The 23,269-nt window shown below is 39.5% G+C and overlaps 1 protein-coding gene across 1 annotated transcript; it reads left to right on the plus strand.

Annotated features, from left to right (window-relative positions):
• The first annotated feature begins 838 nt into the window (after positions 1 to 838).
• LOC306880543 (serine/threonine-protein kinase LATS1-like) lies at positions 839 to 22,845 on the plus strand. Its single transcript, XM_079434138.1, has 8 exons — positions 839 to 1,000; positions 1,395 to 1,830; positions 6,898 to 7,048; positions 12,218 to 13,614; positions 17,170 to 17,752; positions 18,803 to 18,985; positions 20,220 to 20,326; positions 20,616 to 22,845. The coding sequence occupies exons 2-8, from the start codon at positions 1,486 to 1,488 to the stop codon at positions 21,105 to 21,107; spliced, it is 3,258 nt and encodes a 1,085-aa protein (XP_079290264.1). The 5' UTR covers positions 839 to 1,000; positions 1,395 to 1,485; the 3' UTR covers positions 21,108 to 22,845.
• Positions 22,846 to 23,269: the final 424 nt, after the last annotated feature.

Raw genomic sequence — 23,269 nt, forward strand, 5'->3', positions numbered from 1 at the left:
TTTTCAGTTATATATATATTTCTGTTCCCATTTACTCAAATAGCAATAGAAAAACTCCACAATAGTGTTAAACAACTTTAAAAAGAGAGATTGATAACAGCAGTTAGAAGAGAAAATGTACAGTCACTCCCACAGCTGTTGTATTATAAACACCAAACATTAGCACAATATTATTGATGAACTAGTGCTACTTTACAATGTTGTGACTACATATTTAAGAACCTAAACAACTTGAATGGGCTGTTGAAAATCCTGTATTTGCTGAACAATTAAATTAAAATAGAGGGGATATGTCCTGATAGTCTTTGGGCCTGAAGAAAAGTATTGAAATTTCATAACCTTTTGAACCGAAGTGACAAAACACACACATATTGCGTTTCCATGTTCCATTGATTGGTGTAATAGTTTTTATATGGTACAAACTGCATCCCCGAACCCTATCTCTGCATCTCACACAAAACTTTATACAGTTTTAGATAATAAAAAAAAGTAAAAAATCTAGATTTGTAACCTTGTTTACTCATGGGGACCAAAAAAAAAAAGGCACAGTTTACTGAGAATGAACATAGATGAGGGCTCCGGGACACATACTGCAGCAGCATTCAATACCACCTGCTGCAAAAAGTGTGTTTTTATCATTTTATCGTAGTAAACAAATACAGCTTACTCTAAAATGAACATCTTCTGCAAACCATGGTTAAGAGGTCAATTTATTATGTAACAAACTGTGTCCACACAGAAAAGCAGCTGACGCTGACCTGCATTCACACAGAAGGGCCTCTGGCCTGGAGCATTCTCCTCTGGGGGAGGGACTTCACTACATCCGGGCTCCTGTGACGCGCATGACAGCCGTTTAAACTCAAGACGACAGTAAATACAGTAAAGAGAGAAGCAGACTGTCCGTCAACAAATACATGCCTCTGTCAGACACGGCAGAGGGGGTATTCAGCATTTAAGAGCTCACAGGGGTCTATACATGTACAAACACCTTCATTAAATGGTAAGTGAATGGAATTCGTTTTTAAAATGTGTATGATAGCACTATGCTATCGCCACATCTCTAGGCCTCGGTCACCTGTTGTACCGATTCATAAATGATTTATCCGCTTTAAAATGTTTACTATGCAGTAGGAATAATGTTTAAAGTTTTTAAGGGCGTTATGTGGAAATACTTCTGCACATTTGAGTTGTTTCAGGTCTGAGTTAGCAGTGCGTGAATCGATTGGACACTACGACTGTGTTTCTAAACCTATAGAGATGCCTAACGTTATCTAGACAGCACTGTAGGCACATGCGGCGTTTCTGGATGTTTTGTTACAAGCTTTAGTTTAGCAGTTTAAGTAAAATTAATGTTTATGACAATGCTTCTGTATAACCCTTATGCATCTCTTTAGTGTGCAGGTGAAACATTGAGATCCAGACAGTTTCGCTCTTCCAGCCAGAAGTCTCTTCATCACCACCTTGGCACTTAACATATGTTTTTACATGAAGAGGGGCGGGAAACCCGAAGGATACAGACAGATGCGACCCAAGACGTTCCCTGCGAGCAACTATAGTGGCAATAGTCAACAAATGCTGCAGGAGATCCGAGAGAGCTTGCGGAACCTCTCCCGGCCGCCAGACATTCTCAAAACCGACGTGAGCGCCGGGAAGGGACTGCCGGACGATCCCAGACAACAAGGACGCAGCAACAACCCCAGGAACCCCCACCATCACAGAGCACTGCAGGAGATCCGCAGGTCACTCATGCCATTTGCAAATGAAACTAGCTCCAGTGTTGACATCAACAGACACATGCTGCAAGAGCTACAGGATGCTGGCTTTGATGAGGTAATGCACCTTGTGGAGTTTGGTAGGAAGAGATGTTTGTGTACTCTCCCCGCCAAATGCGTCATATTAATCACTTGTGCCAGGAATGTTCTCTACTGTCACTTTATAATTTTGCTTATTTGAGGAACGACAGAAATGGTATGTTGCCGGACCAGCTCTGGTTGAAGAATCGACCTCAACGTGTTATACTCAAATGCTCGCTAACACTGGGTGTGATGTACATATTTAGTTGTTTTCTTCTTCAATAAGATTAATTACTCAGCTTTTTTTTCATGTGGTGGATGTGCATAAAGGTTGTCAAAACAAAACAGGCAAACCATTGTAACTAGGGATGCTGCATATAAAAATTGAGTATAGTGACCAAAATTATCACGGTTATCAGAACTATCACAGTATTGTTAAAATGTGCTGGAGATGATCAAAAAGTATTGGCACACATCACTTCACAAAGTTGTATATTTAAAAATCAACAAACAACAAATAAAATGACTTTTTGTTTGCATAATCACTAAAACAATAACATGACCAATGATGTTCGGATTTAAAATGACAACTTGACTGACAACAGTTTAATAGCATGTTTATATATCTAATGTAAATGTTCAAATAAAGCTTTGAAAAAGTTTCATAAGGTAAACCTCACATTTCAGCCTTTAAATAAAGAAAAGGGTTAAGTCAAAATGATAATTGATTAATAAATGTGTTTTATCTGCTCCATAAATAATTCTAGAAAACTAGAATCCCCATGAGCTTGTTTTTCATCAACCGATCAAAATTTACAGCAGGGCATGCAAATTCGGTCCGTTTTTGGCCAGACAGAAACTGCACACAGACTGAATGTAAATATAAGTCTCTGTAAATCCACTCTCTGACAGCAGGTGGCTCTTATGGAAAAACTGAATTACAGCTGTTTCCCGTAAACTCCGTGGACAAAGCAGTATTGCGATGAAGAACACCTCCTTTAGGTATTACATGGATTTCATCAAAGATGAAAACAAAATGCCATCGAAATGTTTCTAAAGACAGTCAGAGCCTTCAGAGGTACATTAATTTAATTAATTCATTCATATACAGTGGTGTGGAAAAGTGTTGGCCCCCTTCCTGACTTTTTGTTTTTTTTTGCATGTTTGTCACACTTTAATGTTTCAGATAATCAAACAAATTTAAATGAAGGGTTTTTTTTTATGAAGGGAAAACAAAATCCAAACCCACATGGCCCTGTGCACTGTAAAACCCAACAAGTTAGGGTGACTCAAACTGTTTGATGAAACTTATTACCTTAAACCATTTAAGTTTTGTAAAACTAACAATTATGAGTGCTCTGAACTTATTTCAGTTGAGTTCACTAAGTAATTAAGTGATTAATTAAGTGCTGATTGAGCATTAGTGATGAACACCTGCTGTTAACAAACAGAATCACTGAAGAAAAGAGAAACACAAGAACAACAACTAACTGAAATAAAATACATTAAATCTCAAGATCTAAACAACCCCACAAACAGCATCACCAGCTCCACTTATTAATAACCAGACTGACTTTATTTCTGTCAGACATCTACAGAAGATCTTATTGAGAATTAACTAAGGTTTAGATGTTGATTTATTTTCATTTGAAGTAACCATGTTAGAGATCAGTGTCTGCTTTAGTTGGGCTCTTGACCCTTGAGTTTATTTTATTTATTTTTTTTCTCTGGCTGTTGTAAGCATGTGTTCCTCGAGCATATTTGCTGCAACTCAAAAGCCCAGAGAAAATGATCAGTAGTTGATTGTTACATATTTACAGTGACAATCATCTATTAGTGAACTGATCTCATTGAGTGAACATGGACTCAACATCCAGCAAAGTGTTCTGCCCCCTATTAAAACATAACTGTGGTTTATCACACCTGAGTTCAGTTTCTCTAGTCACACTCAGGCCTGATTACTGCCACACCTGTTCGCAATCAAGAAATCACTTAAATAGGACCTGTCTGACAAAGTGAAGTAGACCAAAAGATCCTCAAAAGCGACACATCATGTTGAGATCCAAAGAAATTCAGGAACAAATGAGAAAGAAAAAGTAACTGAGATCTATCAATCTGGAAAAGGTTATAAAGCCATTTCTAAAGCTTTGGGACTCCAGCGAACCACAGTGAGAGCCGTTATCCACAAATGGAGAAGACATGGAACAGTGGTGAACCTTCCCAGGAGTGGCCGCCCGACCAAAATTACCCCAAGAGTGCAGCGACGACTCATCCAAGAGGTCACAAAAGACCCCACGACAACATTTAAAGAACTGCAGGCCTCAGTTGCCTCAGTTAAGGTCAGTGTTCATGACTCCACCATAAGAAAGAGACGGGGCAAAAATGGCCTGCATGGCAGAGATCCAAGACGAAAACCACTGCTGAGCAAAAAGAACAAAGGCTCGTCTCAGTTTTGACAGAAAACATCTTGATGATGCTCAAGACTTTTGGGAAAATACTCTGTGGACTGACGAGACAAAAGTTGAACTTTTTGGAAGGTGTGTGTCCCATTACATCTGGCGTAAAAGTAACACAGCATTTCAGAAAAAGAACATCATACCAACAGTAAAATATGGTGGTGGTAGTGTGATGGTCTGGGGCTGTTTTGCTGCTTCAGGACCTGGAAGACTTGCTGTGATAAATGAAGCATGAATTCAGCTGTCTACCAAAACATCCTGAAGGACAATGTCCGGCCATCTGTGGGTGACCTCAAGCTGAAGCCAACTTGGGTTCTGCAGCAGGACAATGATCCAAAACACACCAGCAAATCCACCTCTGAATGGCTGAAGAAAAACAAAATGAAGACTTTGGAGTGGCCTAGTCAAAGTCCTGACCTGAATCCTATTGAGATGCTGTGGCATGACCTTAAAAAGGCGGTTCATGCTCGAAAACCCTCCAATGTGGCTGAATTACAACAATTCTGCCAAGATGAGTGGCCAAAACTCCTCCACAGCGCTGTAACAGACTCATTGCATGTTATCACAAACGCTTGATTGCAGTTGTTGCTGCTAAGGGTGGCCCAACCAGTTATTAGGTTTAGGGGGCAAGCTCTTTTTCACACAGGGCCATGTGGGTTTGGATTTTTTTTTTTCCTTCATAATAAAAAACTTCATTCAAAAACTGCATGTTTGTTTACTTGTGTTATCTTTGATTAATATTTAAATTTGTTTGATGATCTGAAACATTGAAGTGAGACAAACATGCAAAAAAAGTACAAATCAGGAAGGGGGCCAACACTTTTTCACACCACTGTATTTATTTTTCAAGTCACCTTTATTTATATAGCGCTTTTAACAATAGAGATTGTGTCAAAGCACTTAACAGTATCAAACTGGAGGATAGAGTCAGTAATGTATAAAAATAAGATTAAACACTCAATTTTCAGTTACGGCAAGCCAGAGGCGACAGCGGCAAGGAACCAAAACTCCCTCTGTGACAGAATGGAGAAAAAAACCTTGGGAGAAACCAGGATCAGTCGGGGGGCAGTTCTCCTCTGGCCAGGAGATAATTGTTTATTTATTGTTTTAATAAAATTTTTAAATGTATTTATTTCTATTTTATATTGTTGCAATTTCTAACGATAATAGTATTATGTTTTTAGGTATTTTATTATATTTTTAGTTATTTACTTTTATTTGTAGAATTCCCTTAGCATTCTTTTAAAACCTCCCAGCTTTTCTGCCCTAGTGTCACTCAAAACTAACTACTCTGCGTTAGGTGTGTGCGATATATATCGTCTGCGATAATATCATAATTGTTGTTTTAATGATGTGCGATTTGACATTATCGAGTATTTTGCAAAAAACATTCAAAACACCCTTACAGAGCGCGCACGCATACATTACATGAAGTCTAGACTAGTGCGAGTGTGCATCACAATCACGGCATGATTCAGTCTAATAAAATGCATTTAGAATGATCGCAAAATTACAGATATGGGGACACAATTTATATATCTATATAATTTCATATAGTTAATCAATATCACACAAAGAGTGCCTTTTTTTCTCCAAACATTACCATGATTACAAATGTAATTGATTTTTTATTTTTTACAACAATTCAAAAAACAAGAAGTTAATTAAGAGACTTCCGTTTTATACACCACATGGCCTGTTTTTGGTCAATTTCGACAACAAAAATAATTCAAAACACAGCCACAGCACTGTTTTGCAGCTCTGAGCAACATGACGGTGTTTCGTTCCTGAATGAATCAACTGTTTAAATGATTCAGATCGCAATGACTCACTTATTTACAGTGACTTGCTGCCACCTGCAGGCGGTTTTAATTTCACATTTAAAGTTTCTTTTTATTATTTTAATCATTTCAAACATCAGTATTCAACGTTTTGTTTAATATATCAAAACATTATTTATGCATTTGTAACTTCAGGTTAATTGCATTCATGTTCTGCACTAAACAGTAGTGTGTAAATACATCTAAGTGCCACTTCAGATGCAGTTTCCTCTGCACTGCAAAGATCAATTTTATTGATACTGATTTAATTTGCCTGGTAACAGCCCAAATGTCTTAATATTCTAATTCATTCATTAAATGTAGGAATTTGACTCAAAATGTAATGCACGCTTAGAAAAATGGCTTTATAAAAGTAAAATACCCATAAAAGGTAAAAATCAGTTTAAACTTATTGGAAAAGATTCATTTCAGTGTGAACACACCACCACACAGAATATGAAGAATATCAAAACTTTAGCAGTCAGCTGTCCACAGCAGTCCTTAAGATACCAGCACAATAACACACTCCGCAAAATATCAAAAATCCCAGAAAATATTGAGATATTATTTTTTGTCAATATCGCATACTCTGCGTACTGTGCGCACGTGAGACTGTTACTTAAAACTCTGCTTTATGCAGGACAGTATTTATTTATCATGAGTTGTTCAAATCACGGTAATGGAATATGGTTTTAAAGATAATTAAAAAATGAAACCGTAATGGGGAATTTTATCATGATTTATCGTCAAACATCCGTTTTAGTATCAACATATTCTATTGATGCTCCGTAGCAGTAAATTAATACATATATGTGTGCGTTCATACAGGAGATGGTGGTTCGTGCTCTGAAGCAGACGAACAGTCATAGCCTGGAGGCAGCCATAGAGTACATCAGTAGGATGAACTTCCAGGAGCCTGCGAGGGAGCAGATAACAGCCGCTGCAGCACGCCCTGTCAACACGGCCATAAAACAAGCAGGTAGGTATACTACAAGAACCACTTCCATAATTTGACATATTCATTCCTTTTGATAGCAACAACGTGTGTATATTAATTGCTGGAATTGTTTTGGGGTAGCAGCAAGATATTATGGGGTCAAACGATAATAGATATTAATAGTTGTTGTCTGGGGAGGGCTGAACGATATTCTGTTTTGACATCGACATCGCGATGTGCGCGTGAGCGATAGTCACATCGCCGGAACATGCGATGTGAAGGGTAGAAGCCCAAGAGAACGGTAGCACCAGGGTAGCACACAGTAAACACGAGTTTGTTGTATGGCTTGTTGCTGGGGTGACATGCACGTTCCGCGTGCCTGCACAGTGATTGGTTCGCTGTGCCGCTGCTCACCGCTCACGCTCACAGGCAACATTCACTGCTAAAAATGCGCGACGAAGAGGATCGAAAGTCGAAATCATCTATTTGGGACTATTTCGGCTACAAAAAGGAGGATGTTGACCAAAATGAGGTACTTTGCATGGAGTGTCATAAAGTTGTGGCCAACTTTTTTTTTTGGATATTGTGCAGTTGCTTTGACACAATTTACATTGTTAAAAGCGCTATATAAATAAAAGTGACTTGACTTGAAAAATGCAAATCTAAGATTGAAGCAGAACTGTCGCACGTGGAATACTATGCAACTACAACAGACTTGTGGTTGTAGGACAACGGAGCCCTACATGAGTCTGACGGTCCATTTCATCACAGAGGACTTCGAGCTAAAAAGTCGCTGTTTGCAGACGGCATTTTTCCCGGAAAGTCATACAGCCGAGAATATCGCAGAGGCTCTGAGAGAAGCGGTGTCCGCTTGGGGCTTAGATGAGACACGTCAAGTCTGTATAACAACAGATAATGCAGCGAACATGGCGAAAGCTGCCGATCTGAACAAGTGGACCAGGCTACAGTGCTTCGGCCACAGACTGCATCTTGCAGTTGGTGAGTAATGACCATGATCTTTATCCTAAATAAATATACATTTTTACTCCGCTGTTTTACCTGTCCTGAACCTGAGAAAACTTGTAAAATGAATTTGTTGCATGTGTGTAGCCTACGTAGAGCTTTAAAACGTAAGAAAAAAATACAGACACTAAACATTTAATTTTAAACAACTTATTACTGAATCAGTGGCAAAAAATAGTTTTATGAGCACATTTGAGGAGCTCTTTTCCAAAACGCGATAACTCCATTTCAATAGTTTTCAGGGAAAATTTTAATTTTTACCTAGACCCACACATTTTGTGAATATTCAATTTATCCTGTTAAAATGTGTTTTTTTTTGCTCAGTCTGAACATGTTGAATAATGATTATTAAATCAAACAACTATATTGTTGTTGATAAATTCAAAGTAAATTTTTTTTTTCAAAACGCTATAAATCCATCCATTTTTCCCAAAAATTGATGGTTGTCTTTTTTTAAAAGTCTTTTGTCTTTTATTTTTCATGTTCGCATTTATGAGGAAAAAACAATGTTACGTGACAGTTCTCCAGTTCTCCTTAACGGACGCGACCGCTCTGAAAGCGGCACTAAAACTTTCACAGAGACCTCAAACAGAAAGCACAAAGCCTTTATTTAAAGCTAATTTCGTTTTGTATTAATTGTATCTTAATTTCAATCAGTGTTTCATTATCCAATTTCCTTTTAATAAATAAAAAGTAATAGCAGACAATAGATAATCAGGACACGGAGGCGCCGGCTATCATCCATGAACCGAAACTCAGCCTATAAGGTAGCCTACTCGCCTTTTAAACAGAACCATTCAAAACAAAATAAAACTATGTAATTCGTATGAAATGTGCATTTCTCCGGCGCTTTCACTACTGCGAAGATCACGAGTCAGTATCGTCAACTCTATCTTTGCAGCCAACACAGAAAACACTTTTTATTAATAAACAATTAAAATGTCTCATTGCAATATTTTACATAGTCCTAATCATTACTTTTGCTGGTTCTCTGTGACAGCTTTTAGGTGCCGTTTACATGAACGCGTCACTGCATCAGCACCGAAAACTTCGAGAGAGAGAGAATAAGATTTTTTTTTTACTTATTTTGAGGAATTATAGCCTAATGAACAAACAAACATCTGTTAAGAGCGCAGCCACGTTGGATTGCGTAGAACATTCACCAAATTCGCGTTTAGGCTAAAAATAAGTTTGGCGCTTATTGGGGTTTGGAAAGAAACTGCATCTTGGACCCTACATTTTAAACAAGGAAATTATTATTGGCGTTTATCGCGTTTTGGAAAAGAGCTCTTCATTTATTGTTTGAAATAAAACAGTGTGCTTCAATAATTAAAGTTCGCAATGTTTTGTTTGTTTTCTCCGCTTAGAAAATGCAGTGAAAAAGGATGGCCGCATTGATCGTGCTGTAGGAGTCTGCAAGAAGCTGGTGAGCCACTTCTCTCACAGCTGGAAGGCCAGCGATGCCCTGGCAGAAGTCCAGAAGGAACTCAATCTACCATCACATTGTCTCATCTCAGAATGCCAAACAAGATGGGGTTCCAGACAGATGATGATCAGCAGGATATTAGAGCAGCAGCAGGCTTTAACTCAGGTCCTGTCTGCAGACAAGAAGCTGCGGCATCTAATTCCAACCTGGCAAGATATAGATGTCCTGGAATCTGTAAGCAAGTCACTGGGCCCAATGCTGGATTTCACTGATGCACTTTCAGGGGATGAATACGTCAGTGTCTCCTTTGTAAAGCCAGTTCTTCAGCTCTTCAACACTTCACTACTGGAAATGCGAGAGGAAGACACAGACCTGACCAAGAACATAAAGAAGAAGATGCTGGACTACCTCAACGAGAAATACGAAGATGATGATACTCAGAAGCTGCTAGATATGGCATCTTTTTTGGACCCCCGGTTCAAGATGGACTTCATCAGTGCAGACAAGAAGACCCAAGTTAAGGCCAGAGTGGCATCACAGATGATTGAATGCCAGGAGAAATCAAGCTGCATGACGTGGAGCCCAACGTTACCAGTGCACCCCACGCAAAGAAAGCAAAGAAGTCATTGGGAAGCTTCTTTAAACAGAGTGAAACTGCAGCAAAGGGTGATTCCTCTCTGACCCTAAAGGATGCTGTGGAAGCAGAGTTAAACACTTACCTGCTAACACCTCCAATAGACAAAGAGGAGGATCCACTTGCATGGTGGAAAGTACACAAACTAAGCTTTCCTCATCTCGCTAGACTTGCCCGCAAATACCTGTGTATTCCTGCGACAAGCTCGCCGTCAGAGAGAATTTCAGTACTAGTGGCAACATCGTCACTTGCCAACGAACCTGTCTCAAGCCTGCAAAGGTTGATAGACTTGTGTTCTTAGCTAAAAACCTTGAGTAAGCAAAGCATACAGCATACATAAGCATGCATGATCATGATCATGCTAAAGAATACTCAGTTTAGAAGTTTTATTTCATTTTGTTTAGCCGTGATTATGATGATGACCAACACTGTTTTACTTTGGCACTTTTGCTACGAAAAGTTGACTTAAAAACAAAAGACTGTGAACCAAAATGCTTATGAGTTGTTTTATAAAAAATATATTTATTTTAAGTTATGTTATGAACCAATCAGGGGGGGTTGGTGTTGTAAAGCTGCTGTTTAAATGTGTTCAGCTTTTCTGTTTACAGGAATATGTTCTCTAATCTGTTTAGAAGATTTAATACAAAATATATTAAAGTTTTATTTCATTTTGTTTATTTCATATATTTAGCCATGATTATGATGACCAACACCAACACTGTTTTACTTTGGCACTTTGGCTAAGAAAAGTTGACTTAAAAGATTGTGAACCAAAATGCTTATAAGTTGTTTTATAAAAAATATATTTATTTTAAGTTATATTGTTGTAAACCAATCAGGGGGGTTGGTGTAAAGCTGCTGTTTTATTTAAAAATGTGTTCTGCTTTTGTGTTTACAGAAATGTTCTAATTTTGGAATAAAATATTAAGTGACCTTTTTGTCACTTGTAATGAAGCTTGCTTATTAGTGGAATTATTAATATCATGGAATGGTAATTATTGACTTTAGCCTGGATTGATGGCTCTCAATATTGGAATATATATCGTTGGGAAAAAAATATCGCAATGTAATTTTTTTCCAGTATCGGGCAGCCCTATTGTCTGGTGCACTTGACCTTAAACCAGCCTAATTAAACAGAGGCATCTTTAGCACTGGCAATATTTAAAACTTTTGGCAGTCTGATCAAAAATGTGCCATCACACTGGTAATGAAAGTTTGAGAGCATTGCATTGTAGAATTAAGTATTTAGTGTGCTGTCACTTTGCCAACTTATGTAGGTTATCTAGGTATTCCAGGTATGCTAAAAATATTCTGGACATAGCTGTTGATTAGCTATGGTAGAGTTCCAGGAGGGGAACTGAGCACCTCTGAAGTAGAGGATACCGTGTTATCATAAACTCAGAATTAACACCATTACATCAGCATTAACATAAGCAGATATTTCATGAAAAGAACAGTATGATGCATAGTAATTATGTGACACAAAGAAATGTGCTTGAACGTGAAAGACTATCTTTTCCTCTTTACTGCCCAAAATATACATGGCTGAACAAGGTATGTTGGAAGATACAATACAACGTACAAAATTTTTAATAACTCCATCAGTATTTTCAATTTAGGGAAATGTCAGTAAAACAAATGTCACATTGTATTTACCTCACAAAAGCCATTCAGTGTTAATTGCTTGTTACTTAGCTAGAAAAAAAAAAAACTCTATTACATATCATTATATTTTTTACTTAATCTGTTTCTGCTGTCTTATTTAAAGTATGTTTAAATAAATGTCATGAAAATAATTTTCTGACAGCCACCTTTTAAATGAGACTTAATATCATTAAATATAAATGCTGCCTACTGGAATTTAAATATTTGTTTATAACTCAGTGGCATATGTTTTATCTAAAAAGAAATGGCAATTTAATTTAATAGTTTGGACTTCTTAATTTTAAACTTTAATATTATAATAATGTACCAACTGGCAGGGTTCCCTGTAAAGCTTTAGCTTGAGTTTTTTTTTTTTTCCTTAAAGGGATAGTTCGCCTAAAATCTAAATAAACAGGATTGTTAAGAGGACTTGTAAAAGTCTTCTCAGGTTCCTGTTGTTGATGTATGGATGTTTCCTCTCTAGGTCCATCCCAAATTCCTCCGACAGTGTTACGGCGCCAAAGCTGGAAGGGTTCAAAGGAATCTCTGGCCCCACAGCGACACAGTGCTTTAATGACTGATGGCATGATTTACCGTCCCAGTAGCCCTGGACCTCAAAGCGACCTCTCACGGCCTGCTACCTTTCCTCAAAATCTTGTCACTGCAGCCAGCGGTCAAAGAGTGAATACTCCCCTCCCACGGCAGGTGCGTAGCATCACTCCTCCTCCCTCCTCATGGGACTCCAATCCCTCAACCAAACGGTATTCTGGGAACTTGGATTACCTGGTGCCTCGGCTCTCTCCTGTGCCTCAGGGGCCCCGACCCGATGGTTATATTAACCCTCCGTCCCAGGCGCAGCGAGGGATCAGTCCGGTGCCTGTGGGTCGGCAACCCATCATCATGCAAAACTCCGGGGGCAACAAGCTCACTTTCCCTCCATCCTGGCCCCAGAATGGCAGCATACAAAGCGAGTATGTGGGCATTAATAGCAGTAGCCGCCAGCCACCACCACCTCCATATCCCATGCACCAGACTAACAGACAGAGTCCCACGGCCCAGCAGATGCAATCCAGCGCTCTTGCTTCACCCTCAAACGGAGCCAACCTTCCCCCAAGCATGCTGGTGCCCAACCGCAATAGCCACAACCTTGATATGTACAACCTTGGGGTACTACCCCAGGTCAGACCTCCTGTGCAGCAGCCTCAGACTTCCCCCGGTCACAGCACCAATCAGGACGTTCCTTCATCATGGCCCCACAGCGTTCCAGGGCGCTCCAACTCCTTCACCAATGCCCAGCCCAGTGGACGTCAGTGCCCGTCTGTGCCCAGCTCTCAACCCTCCGGCACAACCGTCACCACCATTACACAGGCCCCCATTTTGCAGCCGGTAAAGAGTATGCGAGTGCAGAAGCCCGAGCTGCACACGGCTGTGGCCCCTACGCACCCACCATGGATGCAGCAGCCTCAGCCCTCTGCTTATCAAGATCCGTCTGCTTCCACAGCTGCCCCCGAAGTCCCGAGCTACCAAGGCCCACCTCCTCCTTACCCTAAACACCTGCTACAGCAGCAGCCTCCACCGGGGTACGACCCCAACCCCGGCCTAAAACCCAGCAACAAAGAAGACGACAGGGTGGACAACGACAATGACACTGACAGTACCTGCACTGAGGGCTCCGAGGAGCGCGAGAAGAAACAGATCACGACGTCTCCCGTGCCGGTGCGGCGTTGTAAACGTGACGAGGAGCGCAAGGGGGAAAGCAGAGTTTCCATGTACTCCCCACAGGCTTTCAAGTTCTTCATGGAGCAGCATGTGGAGAACATCCTGAAGAACCACCAGCAGAGGATCCGAAGGAAGAAGCAGTTGGAGAGCGAGATGCAGAGGGTTAGCATGCATTTCTTCACTGACACAACCTCTTATGATGTTCTTTGCTTCTCTGCTCTGCTGTTACAGGGTTAGTTCACCCAAAAATGTAAATTCTTTAATTAATTACTCAGCCACATGTCGTTCCAAACACGTAAGACTTTCGTTCATCTTCGGAACACAAATTAAGATACTTTTGATTAAATCTGAGAACTCTCTGATCCTGCATAGACAGCAAAGCAACTGCAATGTTCCCAGTCCCAGAAATGAGGACATGAGTGAGGACATCGGTAAAACATAGATCTATGTGACATCAGTGGCTCAATTTCAAGTTTGTGAATCTACGAGAATACTTTTTGTGCACAAAGAAAACAAAAATAACGACTTTATTCAATAGTTCTTCTCCCCTGGGAACATTTCAGTTGTGTTGCTGTCTATGTAGGGTCAGAGAGCTCTCAAATTTCATCAAAAATATCTTAATTTGTGTTCCAAAGATGAACGAAGGTCTTGCGTGTTTGGAACGACACGAGGGTGAGTAATTAATTACAGAATTTTCATTTTTGGGTGAACTAAGGCTTTAATTTCCTATCGACTTAACTTTTCCCATCTTTCTTCCATTCTTTCCTGCCCTTTTATGCTCCCTTTTGTCTGTCTGTCTTCTATATCTTTCAGTCTGTGGATCTCCTCCGTAAGCCTACTTTCTTTTCTATGTGTGATCAGCTGGCTTTCATAGTTTAAAGGTTTCTTCTGGAGTAATCTTCTCTCAAGTGTGGTAACGTAAGACCCTGTCAGTTGGACAGCATGTGTATGTTCCTCAAATATTCTTATGAGCTCCGTTCTAAAGCCTAGTGAGCTGCCAACCAAGACAGCATTTTAAGGTGTCATAGGTACGTTGCAAAGGCTGTTCTGAAAATCAGGCAGCGTAATACCTCTCTTTGGCTAAAGTGTACAGCCAAAATTTTAGGTTGCAGAGAATCCCAGAATGCAATGTGGCGAGTTCATGTTAACAGTTTTTTCCTTAATATTAATGCACAGTTGTTTTGTTTTTTTATATTAACCAGACTATTGTGTTGTTGGGTTTGCCATTTGCTAACCAATCCTTACTTAAAATCAAGGCAAGTCTCCTGTGCTCGTTATGTGATGAGTGCTATCTGTACAACACACGGAGTTGCTGCATACGAAGAGCATTTCAGATTGGCTACTTAAGAAGTTCTGTGATGATTAGGAAAGCTATCTAGACAATAGATTGCAAGGCAGCTCACTGGGTTTTAGGACAAAGCTAAGATCTTAAGAGTTTCCTGCAACTCTGTAAGTTCACATCTATGCACATGAAGGGTTTGTCCTGTCTTTTCACATTTTCTGCGCTGATTGTTGTGTGGTGTGTATTGATATGTATGAATGGAGCAGAGTTACTACACTTTTACTGGTAGATAAAGTAGGATTAGTTTAGACAAAATATTTATAACAGAAATGTACAGTAGGTGACTGGGTAGAATTTATTGTACAGGTACATCTAAAAAAAATTAGAATATCGTGAAAAACTGCATTTTCAAAAAAACTTATTTCAAAAAATGAAGCTTTCATATATATTTTACATTCATAACATGTAAAGTAAGACATTTCAAAAGTTTTTTTGTTTTAATTTTGATGATTAGAGCTTACAGCTCATGAAAGTCAAAATCCAGTATCTCAAAATATAAACGACCATCTCTACATTATAAATTCAGGGTATCTCTTGTTCTTTGAAACCACAATAATGGGGAACACTGCTGACTTCCCCATTATTACAGAGTGCTGTATCAAAGCATATTAAATGTAAAGTTGACTGGAAGGAAGAAATTGGGTAGGAAAAGGTGCACAAGCAACAGGGATGACCACAAGCTTGAGAATACTGTCAAGCAAAGCCGATTCAAACACTTGGGAGAGCTTCACAAGGAGTGGACTGAAGCTGGAGTCAGTGCATCAAGAGTCTCCACGCTCAGACGTCTTCAGGAAAAGAGCTACCAAGCCACTTCTGAACCAGAGACAACATCAGAAGCGTCTTACCTGGGCTGTGGAGAAAAAGAACTGGACTGTTGCTCAGTGCTCCAAAGTCCTCTTTTCAGATGAAAGTAAATTTAATGTCTGGAGGAAGACTGGAGAGGCACAGAACCCAAGCTGCTTGAAGTCCAGTGTGAAGTTTCCACAGTCAGTGATGATTTGGGGTGCTGTGATGTCTGTTGCTGTTGATCCATTGTGTTTTATCAAGTCCAGAGTCAATGCAGCCGTCTACCAGGAGATTTTGGATCACTTTATGCTTCCATCTGCTGACAAGCTTTATGGAGATGCTGATTTGCTTTTCCAGCAGGACTTTAGCACCTGTCCACACTGCCAAAACCACTTCCAAGTGCTTTGCTGACCATGATATTACTGTGCTTGATTGGCCAGCCAACATGCCTGACCTGAACCCTATGTGGAATCTATGGGATATTTTCAAGAGAAAGATGAGAAACAGTCGATCCAACAATCCAGACGAGCTGAAGGCTCAATAGTGCCTCAGCAGAGCCACCGGCTGATCGCTTCCATGCCGTTCCTCACTGATGCTGGAATTTGTGCTAGAGGAGCCCCGACCAAGTATTGAGTTCATAAATGAACATACTTTAAAGAACTTGAACTTTTCTGTTTTGCAAATCCTTTGTTTGATTGATTTTAGGAAATATTCTAATAGTTTGAGATACTGGATGTTTGACTTTCATGAGCTGTGAGCTCTAATCATCAAAATTAAAACAAAAAAACTTTTGAAATGTCTTACTTTACATGTAATGAATATAAAATATATATGAAAGTTTCACTTTTTGAAATCAATTACAAAAAAAATCAGTTTTTTACGATATTCAAATTTTTTGAGATTAACTGTATGATACATAATCTAAATCTGAAGTGTTCTGTGGGTGTACATTTCTTGAAAACCCACCTCAAACCTTGTATTTCATTGTTGCATCTGTGATTAAGGTCCATTGGTGTCTGGCTACTTGGCTACTGGCTTTGATTTGATGTGTTCAAGTTTAGTGTTATGATCATAACATTTCAGTAAAATTCAACCCAATTTCAGCTAATAAGATTTCAGGTTAAGGTTCTGCCAGAGGAGAGGTGATAAGAGCATACTTGTGTATTAAAATGCACATGAAATGAAATCCAGGCAGCCGGCAAGTGACACTGCGTATCAGTCATGCTGAAGCATGAGGGAAATGTATTACAGTTGAAATTCTAGCAACATTGCAAATTCAGTTTGACATTTCAAGGACATTTGCATTTCCTAGTTGTGCTAGCACAATCTATGACAAAGTATTATAATAAAGAGCAGTACTGAGGTAGTTTTGATCACTGTAGGAAACCGTTCATTGCATGCGTTGCTGTTTTTCAGTGCTGGATGCTGCTGCCTGCCAAAGTTGTGAATATTACATAATTGAATGGCTTGTAATTTCAGAAGTTCATTTAATCTGTGTCTTTGTGTGTTGTGCAAGCGCGTTTGTTTTTAGGCCTGTGTGTAAGTGTCTGTTTTGTTAGGGCTGGTATCTCAACGTGTCGTGTGTTTAGGTGGGACTTTCAAATGACGCACAGGAGCAGATGCGCATGATGCTGTCCCAGAAAGAATCCAACTACATCCGCCTCAAGCGCGCCAAAATGGACAAATCCATGTTCGAGAAGATAAAAACTTTGGGAATCGGGGCTTTTGGAGAAGTGTGTTTGGCTCGGAAAGTGGACACGGGAGCGCTGTATGCCATGAAGACCCTCCGTAAAAAAGATGTCCTGTTGCGGAACCAGGTGGCCCATGTAAAAGCTGAGCGGGATATTCTCGCTGAAGCTGATAATGAGTGGGTCGTCCGCTTGTACTACTCGTTTCAGGATAAAGATAACTTGTATTTTGTGATGGACTACATCCCTGGTGGGGACATGATGAGTCTTTTGATCAGAATGGGCATTTTCCAAGAGGACTTGGCTCAGTTTTACATCGCAGAGCTCACCTGTGCTGTGGAAAGCGTCCACAAAATGGGTTTCATCCATCGAGACATCAAGCCTGACAACATCCTAATTGATCGTGATGGACACATTAAACTGACAGACTTTGGCCTGTGCACTGGCTTCCGATGGACTCACGACTCCAAATACTACCAAAGCGGTGAGCCTAGCAAACCATTCAAAGACCAAAATATATTTATGCTAAATTGACCCCATTATTTTGTGATATTATAGACAAATAGCTACTTTTATAAAATTTTGTCAGCAGTTAATGCAGTATGTTAATGCATTGGGCATATAATTTGTTTATTGCATTAGCGGTAATGTTATGAAGTTTTCAAGTATATATATTTGAAAAAGAACTGACAAAATTTGGATTTGTGAAGATGCTCAAACTTCCAACTTCTTGGTCAAAAAGCCTCCTCAACAGTGAGTTTTGGTGGGAAGTTGTCGTCACTTTTCACCATCACATCAATGTAACTTTGTTAAAGGGGTCATATGACGTTTGCTAAAAAGAACATTATTTGGTGTAATGCAATGTGTTTATGCGGTGTTTATGCAATGTGTTTATAAGGTTAAAAACATTATTTTCCACATACTGTACATTTATCTATGCTCTGCCTTTCTGAAACGCGTTGATTTTTACAAAGCTCATCGTTCTGAGAAGCGAGGTGTGCTCTGATTGGCCAGCTATCCACTGCATTCTGATTGGCCGAATACCTCAAGCGTGAGACGGAAATGTTACGCCCCTCACCGTATTGTGATGCCGTGTCCCGGCCCAGCGCGACGATACAAAAATAATAAAACCCATTACAAACGAGGCATTTTTAGCATCCAGTGGGGACATAATTACTGATTATAATGACTTATACTGTCTTTTTATGCGTCGTGTTGCATTACCGTGTCTGCATTTGTGATCGGAGAAAGGACAAACAACAAGCATTACTCTACACTGCTCAAAACTCGTGTTTGAATCGTCAGTGGCAAATTCTTTAAATAAGAAAATGTACTTGCAGGCTGCGTCTCAGAAGCGCCAGACTGTCCTTGCAAAGTTGGAATTGCCCCACTTTATATGTTTCTATGCACAAACAGCTTGTAACACTCCCTTTAAAATGAATGGATCCTGAATGTACTGTTGAATGAAACATATTGGAGAATTGATAAAGGACTTTGGTTTAACTAGGGTAAGGTGTTTTCTGTGTCTTGTCAGGTGATCATGTGCGTCAGGACAGTATGGACTTCAGTAAGGAGTGGGAAGACAGTGCTAACTGTCGCTGTGGAGACCGTTTGAAGCCACTGGAGCGCAGAGCCGCTAGACAACATCAGCGCTGCTTGGCACACTCATTGGTGGGCACTCCCAATTACATCGCACCTGAGGTTCTGCTGCGCACAGGTATGTCAGTGTGTGTGTGTAGTAGCACATAAACTTCATTTATCAAGCACTTTTCAAAGATTGCTTGACAAAGAAATACGTCTCATGCAAGAAATTGTTCACACACAAATAAATATTCTCGCCCACGTCATTCAAAACCTGCATGACTTTCAGTCTTCAGAAGATGTTTGTGATGAGACATCATTCATGCTCATTGCATCTTGTTTTCCATACATTGAAACAAATCAAATAATCAAATGAGCATTTCAACATTTGAAGGATGTTCATCTGTAGTCGCAAAACAAAAGACAATATCAAAGTACAAAACAGTCTCATCAGATTAGTACACTTGAGCAGGAAGAATGAAGGCACAGTTATACGTCTGTCCATTTTTTTTAATTATCAGTATTCATTATGGTCTCGTCTTTATTTGTATTAATGCTGTTATTTGTGTTATGGAATATGTGTATCTAAACAGTGCTGATTCACCTTTGCAGTACTAGAGTAGATATAAAAAGCTTACACACACTCAGATGTAGACTGTGATGTGCTCACAAGTAAATTTGAATGTACCACATTGAGTGTGTTTTGTGCAGAAACCGCTCTCATGTTTGCTCCGTGTCTTGCTGTGTTTTGTACTCTCATTTATGGGGCAGCAGAGCAATTGGGTGGAAATCAATTGCAGCATTTCAAATTCCTGAAATCAGATTACAGTAACTGGTTTATTTGCAAAAATATATTTAAAACTGGAATTATGTCCATTTTTGCAAAAGGCTTGTACTGGGTTGCCAGGTTTTTGGAACAAAATCCGCCCAATTGCCACTCAAAACTAGCCTAGTCGTGCTTTGAGGGGGGTCCCCTGGTAAAAATCGTATTTCGGGGGGTAAAATACATGTATTTTGGTGGAGTTCCCCTGGTACAATTCGCATTCTAAATCTCACGTTATTAGGGTCGTGGACATTAATAACAACCCGCGGCAACAGTGTTAAAGTAGTCCAATTCACTTGGCAACACTGGGCTTGTGGTACAATTGGTTTTGTTGATTTATAATGGTGGCACATGTACTATTGTTCTGAGTGATCAAGTTTTGAACTAGTTTCTGAGTCACGTTGCTCGTTTGCAGTTTAAACTGTGTTGTAAGGTACAACAGAACTTTCCACAGCTGTAATCCTGAGATTTTTTAACCCTATAAATTCATTAAATTGGTAGGATTGTTTTATTTTATTTATTTATTTACTTGTTTTCCTAATGCTAGGTTACACCCAGCTCTGTGATTGGTGGAGTGTGGGTGTTATCCTCTATGAGATGGTAGTCGGTCAACCTCCTTTTCTGGCAACAGCTCCTCTTGAGACCCAGATGAAGGTGAGAATATATGTTGGTCCTTACAGGTGGATATGTGTTTGGTCTCATGTTGGAACACAAACAGTGGTGGCCAAATTGATTAGAACACCTGACAGATCTGAAAATACTGACTTTTTTTAAATATGCCAAGTGTTCTAACAATTTGGCCATGACTGTATGCAGCATTAATGAGCAGAGTTGACACTGGGCCAAGTAAATCAACAGATGCTGTGAGTCGGTGCAGTTATCAGCTCTATGTTAGCTACACACAGAGTTGAATCATCTTGCTGTGTGTTTGTGTCCGTCTCAGGTGATAAACTGGCAGACGGCCCTACACATTCCCCTGCAGGCCAAGCTGAGTCCGGAGGCCACCGACCTGATCCTGAAGCTCTGTCGTGCCCCGGAAGACCGGCTTGGGAAAAACGGAGCCAATGAGATTAAAGCCCACCCCTTCTTCAAAAGCATCGACTTCTCCACAGACCTGCGGCAGCAACACCATGCGCCATACATCCCCAAAATCACACACTGTACTGACACCTCCAACTTTGACCCTGTTGACCCCGACAAACTCTGGAGCGACGATGCTGACGGCAACCACAACGACACACTCAACCGCTGGTTCAAGAACGGCAAGCACCCGGAGCACGCCTTCTACGAGTTCACCTTCCGCCGCTTCTTCGACGATAACGGCCACCCGTACAGCTGTCCCAAGCCCATCGAGTGCGAGGATTATGATGGGGAGGAGGACGAGCCGGTCAACCCGTCGAAGGGCTTGGGGCGGGATTTAGTCTGTTTAGTGTGAATGCGTGTGTGGGGGAAACTAACCCAGAAATCAAAAGAAACCAACCAGAAATGATATTTTGCATGAGCATAAATAAAGCCAGGACCATTCATATAAGCATTTGATGACAAGTCAATTTCAAACCTCAATTTCTCATTACTGTAATGCAAACAAATATATTTAATAATAGACAATTATACATCATGGTAGTATTTTTTTTCTCGCTGGCTTTATGCTGATGTGAAGAAATAATGCATGACTTTGCATTATAGTCATTTTTTAATGTAATTAAAGTGATTACAGTAAAGCAAATTGCCATTTAGAACAATGAAAATGACAAATTCAGAAGTAAAACATTTGACCGTAACAGGAATTTTGAGGGAAAATGTCTTTAATTTTAACTGCTCTAAACACAGGCTTACTATATCATTTCTTCTTTCTTTTGATTTGTGGGTGACATCGGGGTATATTTTCACGAGACGGACCTGTGTAGAATGTGAGTGTTTTTATATGTTTGTGAGTTTGTTTTCTCTCTTCTATCTCTGGTGGAGTCTGACTCTTGACACTTTGTGCTGTATTTATTATTTTTCCTTCAGGATGCACTTGTCTGGTGCCGTTTAAACAACCGAGAATCTGACGATGCAGTGGAGCTCTGTATTTTTACTCCTCTTTAATTTATTTTATTTAAAACTTTTTTAATGGTAGCTGAAACAAGTTGAATTTTGTTCCTGAAATGATGTCTTTATTTATGATCGTGTGGATGTGTTTCTCATCCTGAGCGGCACAGGGCACTAGACTGCACATGGACTTTGATTTGACGCTTTCTTTCACCAAAACTACGAGGGAGATCATCGTGTGCGCTGGTAAATTTAGCCGACCGTTCATTATATAAGTTCCTAGGAAAAAAACCATTGTAAATTGTTGCTCTGTGTATTTTTTATTTATACACACAGAAATTGTATATATAAGTTATGCAGTGTAAATTAGCCTTGTACTTTTTTATCCCTTTTTTCGTAGTCCCAAAGGTTTAGGAAAGAAACCATGGGCTAGATCCTGTTCTGTTCCACAGGATATGATGTCAAAACACTACAGTTCATATCACTACAGATACTGAGCAAAACACTTTTGAGAACCCCTGCTGTGGTTTCTCTCCTTGTTACATATGTCACTACCAAAGCCTTCTGTTCTTCTGCAAGAACGGTCTCCTGGCGTCATTGTTTTAGTTTTTTATTTTTCTGAAATATCTCTAATATCCTGTGCATCTCAATGTAATAAGGAAATCCTTTTCTTGATTAAGCTGGTGGACTTATTCCCAGGAAAAGCATCCGTAGCTCCATTGAGTGTAAATTTGCCTTGAATGGGAGAAAGGACGGGGTGGTAATAAATAAAAGGTCTTCAGCACACACATACTTCAGTGTCTGGTGTTTGTGTGTAATTATACACACATATTCTTTTAAAAATGCAGGACACAAATGTGTGTAAAGTCACTATGAAATCAAAATTGACATTTTAATGGAATGTTGCTGTGCTAATAATAACTGATTTATCAGTGCACGTTATTATTATTTGTAGTATGTAAAGATTGGTTTATGGCAATGATGGAATGATATGATAAAATCTCGGCTAAGAATTTGACTCCTAATAGCTCACTTTATATATAATTATATACACACACACGCACCATTGAAACCTTCAGTTTTGTGTGTGTAAATAGTAGACACACATTCAAATAATAAATATTGTCTGATATTCTGTTATGCTTATAGGAAAGTGATTCCTGCATGCTTGAGAACACAGTGGATCATTTGTAGAATAGGATCATTTTTAGATAAAAAGCTGTTTCATAACTAATTATTTTAACAAAAAAAGGATAGAATGTTTTGAAAAAAACAATTTGAATATAAGCTTAGAACTTGAGTAAAATTAATAGAATAAAAAAGCTTAAATGTAGTACTTGTTAATAAGCAAAATATATTATGTTGCTTAAATTCTATATTAAGCTTAACCACTAATAATAATGCATTAATAATAAATTGGTACCAGTCCAGAAAGGTTTTTTGAGATGAGATGTAGAATGCGAGTGTGAGGAGATCCTCCAGCATAATTGGCCTATCATGTATGCGACATCAAATCAAATCAGTCAGATCTTTTTCTGTTGAATTACTGAAACCAGCACAAATTGT

Source organism: Barbus barbus (genome assembly GCF_936440315.1).
Source record: "Barbus barbus genome assembly, chromosome: 14".
Lineage (NCBI taxonomy): Eukaryota > Metazoa > Chordata > Actinopteri > Cypriniformes > Cyprinidae > Barbus > Barbus barbus.

Coding starts and splice junctions, on each gene's coding strand:
- LOC306880543 (XM_079434138.1), top strand. CDS start 1,486: ATGAAGAGGGGCGGGAAACCCGAAGGATACAGACAGATGCGACCCAAG. Junction 1,831..6,897: donor AGGATGCTGGCTTTGATGAG/GTAATGCACCTT, acceptor GCGTTCATACAG/GAGATGGTGGTTCGTGCTCT. Junction 7,049..12,217: donor CACGGCCATAAAACAAGCAG/GTAGGTATACTA, acceptor TTTCCTCTCTAG/GTCCATCCCAAATTCCTCCG.